General features: G+C 51.9%; 1 protein-coding gene and 1 pseudogene across 2 annotated transcripts in view; one reads left to right on the top strand and one right to left on the bottom strand.

Moving 5' to 3' along the window:
• Positions 1 to 1,278, bottom strand: part of HEYL (hes related family bHLH transcription factor with YRPW motif like) — a 17,136-nt gene extending 15,858 nt beyond the window's left edge. Inside the window, exon 1 of one of the 2 annotated variants that reach the window (XM_017507982.2) lies at positions 1,111 to 1,278. In XM_017507982.2, the coding sequence (XP_017363471.1) occupies positions 1,111 to 1,190 (80 nt within the window). In that variant the 5' untranslated portion in view covers positions 1,191 to 1,278. The remainder of the gene's footprint in view (positions 1 to 1,110) is intronic. The other variant, XM_037731178.1, reaches the window with a different exon arrangement.
• Positions 1,189 to 4,570, top strand: LOC108288807 (annotated as a pseudogene).
• The last annotated feature ends 492 nt before the right edge of the window (positions 4,571 to 5,062 follow it).

Genomic DNA, 5,062 nt, shown 5'->3' with positions numbered 1-5,062 from the left:
AAAAAAAAAAAAAAAAAAAAAAAAAAAAAAAAAAAAGAATTAACTGAATTCCCCTCCAATTCTGTTCTAGAGACTCAGGTCTGGATGAGCCAGGAGAAACGAAGTATCCCTTCCTTTCCCACTACTGTCTTTATTTTACTGATGAAGAAACAGACTCAGAATAGACTCTGGCAGGGAAACCAGTGGCTCCTAGACCACATAGTGAGTTGGTGACAGATTTGGGGCTGGAACCCAGGTCTGCAGACTCCCAGTCAGCCCTGCACCTCTTTCAGGGTGCTGGGGATCACATGGTGTGTGCCTAAGCATGTGCTGTGCTAAGCCCTTGACATGCTTTACCTCATTTGGTTTTCCCAATACTTCTATGAAGTTGGTTCTATTATTCATGCTCATTTAACAGATGAGGAAACTGACTCTTAGGCAGTTCACAGAACTGGGAGGTAGCAGAACTACACAAGTGCAGTTTGCTCAACAGGTTTGAAGCAGGTCAGAGTTATCTACCAGGTGCTAAAAGATACTGGCAGCGCGGGGGTCACCACAGGAGGAGCACCGGAATTGGAGGCTAGGCCCTTGAAGTCCCTTATTTTCTTCAATACTAAGACCCTAAATCCAAGGTCCAATTTGCTCAAAAGAGGACAAATTTTCTTCTTCCTGAGATATTTTGTGGACTACATGAAAACTGCATCCAAACTAGGGTAAAATTGGGAAAGAATGGTTACTCTACATCATCAGCAGATTCCAGACAGGGGCTGGGGTACCATCCGTCTATGAGAGTTTTCTAGGATCTCCAGGGGAAACCCCTTGCCAATGGCCTCCCCTAGGCCACTTCAACAATAGATGATCACCCACTGGCCATCAGACCCCCAAGCTGACCTCTACCTCCAGCATCCCCAGCCCTTAACGACCGGGAGCGCGCAGGATCCAGGCACTAGTGCGTGTAACGGCACGGCCCGCGCACATCCCGCACGCCGACACCTGCGACCCCTGCGCTCACCTGCCTCTGCCCGGGAGGTGCTGGAGGGGCTGGCCAGCCTGCACCGGGAGCCCGTTGGCCTGCTCCCCACCCCGCTCGCCCTCCCACTGCGAGCTCAGTCCCTGCGTCCCCGCCCTTACCTCAGCTCTCCCTCTTGGCCCACGTCAACGGGTACGTCGGACTCGCCGTCCGAGCCGCTCCGCTCCTTGGGTCGTTTCATGGCGAACGCAGGCTGCCTGGTCTCAGCCCGGCGGCTTGGGCTCCCAGTCTGGAAGTCGGGCCCCGCCCCGGCCCCGCCCCGGCTCCTCCTCTGGGGCGCCGCCACCGCCGCCGCCCTTTCCCAGGGCCCTTTCCTGCGCCGCAGCCCGGGGCGTCCAGGCGCCCCCTCGCCCCCGCGGTGACACGCCACCGAGCCGTGGGAAGGCCCTGGGCGGTCGCCGCCTTCACCGACGGCTGGGAGGTCCGGCTCTGCTCCGCTGTCTCGGCTGCCGCGCGCTGGGTGGCCTTGGGCAGGTGCCCTGGGAGGCCTCGCGGGGAAGCCAGGAGTCCCAGTCTGTCCCTGGGTCTCCTGGGCGCTGCCGGCCTGTAGAGGCACCCCTCCGATGCCCGGGATTTCTCAAGGGTCAACCCCGCGCGCTCCTGCCTCCTGGGGTTCTGGAGGCAGCAAACACATCCGGTTTGTCGAGGTTAGTCAAGGTGGCTGTGGCCTGATCCTCGACAAAAATTCCCCACCAGCTCCCCCATAGGGGCCCAAAGCAAGTGGAATAGTGTGGTGGGGGCAAGGGGAAGACACTCACTCTTGTGAGAGGTGGCGGTCACCCCCGAAAGGGACGGCTGAAGCTGTGGCCACGGCATCTGAAGAAGCTGGGCTCTGGCCGAGGTGCAGTAGTGGGTTGACCCTGGGAATCAGTTCGCAGTGCACTAGACTTGTCCTGGGCGGCCAGGAGGCCAGGAAAGGGCTCCTTCTAGACGCTAGGACAGGGCCTCAGAGAGGGAGGAGACGGGAAGACACCCTCCAGCCTCTCTTCCTGGGGCCCCTGCTTCTGACAATACACAAAACTGTTCACTCAGGGAGGGCTCTAGCTGCCCTTTCCTTAGCCGAGGGCACTCAGGGGAAGTTCTCAGATTCATCTGTCATTCTTATGGGCCCAGTACCTCAGAGAAGCTCCCAAGGCTTGAAAGGAAGCTGCATGGGAGCATCCTGGAGGTGGACTTCTTGGGCAGGGAAGAGGAGATAAAGGAGGTCTTGTTGTGCCGGGTTAGACATGAGAGAAATCTTTTCCTTTTTACCCGGCACCAGGTTGGACCCCGGGGGAAGCCACTCTTTCAAGTGGGAGAATGGGGTTGGTCATCTGAGAATAACTGTGCTTCCATTCCCATAGCAAGTCCTGCTTGCTGGGGGACACTGGATTACTTGATGGGAAAGAACGTTCCTGTGCCTCCATCCACACACATCCACAGACACAGCCACTTGGCCACGTATGCAACGTATACACACAGACAGACTTATAAATACGTAACTGGCAGGCACAACTGTCCTGAACAATCAGTACCAGGAAGCCCTGGTGGTTGCCCCAGCCACCACTATGGACTTTCATTCCAAAAACACTCAGCACTCACATCACTTCTCTGGGCACATGCCAGTCAGTGGAAACCTCAATCAACAGAGAAGTCACACAATCCATGCACTATGCATTCCCTGGAAAGACAGAAGTCAAGGAAGCGTCCCAAATATCTGCCCTATGTAATTGGCTGAGATAGCAAAGATTGGAAGAGGAGCAGATTTGCAGGGGAAGGTCAAGGTGGACCTCCGTGGTGGACGTTTCATGTGAGATGTCTTGGATCATCAAAATATAGTGCACAGTTAAATAGAGGGCCTATTTAACAGTGTGTACGCTGGTGTGCAACCTGGAATTGGAACAGGTGTTTGTAGGGAAAATGCCAAGAAATTTATATGAGGATGAGTTGGTGCCCCTTTTTGAGAAGGCCGGACCCATTTGGGATCTACGTCTTTCTTTCTTTTTTTTTTTTTTTTGAGACAGACTTTCGCTCTGTTGCCAGGCTGGAGTGCAGTGGCACTATCTTAGCTCACTGCAACCACCGCCTCCCAGGTTCAAGCAATTCTTCTGCCTCAGCCTCCTGAGTAGCTGGGACTACAGGCACCTGCCACTGCGCCCAGCTAATTTTTGTATTTTTAGTAGAGACAGGGCTTCACCATGTTGGCCAGGATGGTCTCCATCTCCTGACCTCATGATCCACCTGCCTCAGACTCCCAAAGTGCTGAGATTACAGGCGTGAGCCACTGCACCGGATGGGATCTACATCTTATGATGGAGCCACCGTCTGGTCGGAATAGAGGGTATGCTTTTATCACCTTCTGTGAAAAGGAAGCTGCACAGGAAGCTGTGAAACTGTGACAACTATGAAATTCACCCTGGTAAACACCTTGGAGTGTGCATTTCTGTGGCAAACAACAGACTTTTTGTTGGATCCATTCCAAAGAATGAGACTAAAGAAAACATTCTGGAAGAATTCAGTAAAGTCACAGAGGGTTTGGTGGACATTATTCTCTATCATCAACCTGATGACAAAAAGAAGAATCGGGGGTTCTGCTTTCTTGAATATGAGGATCACAAGTCAGCAGCACAAGCCAGATGCCAGCTGATGGGTGGAAAAGTAAAAGTATGGGGAAATGTAGTTACAGTTGAATGGGCTGATCCTGTGGAAGTGCCAGATCCGGAAGTCATGGTTAAAGTGAAAGTTTTGTGTGTGAGAAACATGGCTACTACAGTGACAGAAGAAATACTGGAAAAGCCAAAAGAGTGAAGTAGTTGAAAGATTATGCATTTGTTCATTTTGAAGACAGAGGAGCAGCTATCAAGGCTGTGGATGAAATGAATGACAAAGAAATAGAAGGGGAAGAAATTGAAATAGTCTTAGCCAAGCCACCAGACAGGAAAAGGAAAGAGTGCTAAGCTGCTAGACAAGTCTCCAGAAGCACTGCATATGAAGGTTATTACTATCACCCTCCTCCTCGCATGCCACTTCCAATTAGAGGTCGGGGTCATGGTCGGGGGAGAGGTGGAGATGGCTGCCCTCCAGATTACTATGGCCATGAAGATTACTGTGATGACCACTGTGGTTATAATGATCACGACTATCGTGGAGGCTATGAAGATCCCTACTATGGCTATGGTGATGGCTATGCAGTAAGAGGAAGAGGAGGAGGAAGGGGAGGGTGAGGTACTGCACCACCACCAAGGGGGAGGGGAGCACCACCTCCAAGAGGTAGAGTTGGCTATGCACAAGGGGACACCTTTGGGACCACCAAGAAGCTGGAAAGGTGGCAGAGGGGATCCTGCACAACAGCAAGAGGCGTGGTTCTTATGGATCTTGGGGCAATGGTGGGGACAGTGTAGGAGACAAGAGAAAGGCAGACTGGTACAAGCAACCTGATTCCAAGCGTCATCAGACCAACAACAGAACTGGGGTTCCCAACCCATCACTCAGCAGCAAGGTGGTGACTATTCTTGTAACTATGGTTATAGTAAAGCCAACCAGGAATTTTATCAAGATACTTATGGGCAACAGGGGAAGTAGACAAGTAAGGGCTTGAAAATGATACTGGCAAGGTACAACTGGCTCTAGATCTACGTTCTTTAAAAAAATTGGGCCAGGTGCGATGGCTCACGAATGTAATCCCAGCACTTTGGGAGGCCGAGGCGGGTGGATCACGAGGTCAAGAAATTGAGACCATCCTGGTCAACATGGTGAAACCCCGTCTCTACTAAAAATACAAAAAATCAGCTGGGCATGGTGGCGCATGCCTGTAATCCCAGCTACTCAGGAGGCTGAGGCAGGAGAATTGCCTGAACCCAGGAGGCAGAGGTTGCGGTGAGCCGAGATCGCGCCATTGCACTCCAGCCTGGGTAACAAGAGTGAAACTCCATCTCAAAAAAAAAAAAAAAAAAAATTGGCTTTACTGTTTCATCTTCAAGTAGCAATTTGGTGCCATTTGTACTGGGCTGAAGAAATCACTGCTCAAGTCTAATTTTTCCTCTTTTCATAAATGCTCTTGGACATTATTGGGCT

Source organism: Cebus imitator, unplaced genomic scaffold (genome assembly GCF_001604975.1).
Source record: "Cebus imitator isolate Cc_AM_T3 unplaced genomic scaffold, Cebus_imitator-1.0 Scaffold385, whole genome shotgun sequence".
NCBI classification, from domain to species: Eukaryota; Metazoa; Chordata; class Mammalia; order Primates; family Cebidae; genus Cebus; species Cebus imitator.
Note: the sequence above shows the minus strand (reverse complement) of the source record. Positions and strands in the feature narration are given on the sequence as shown.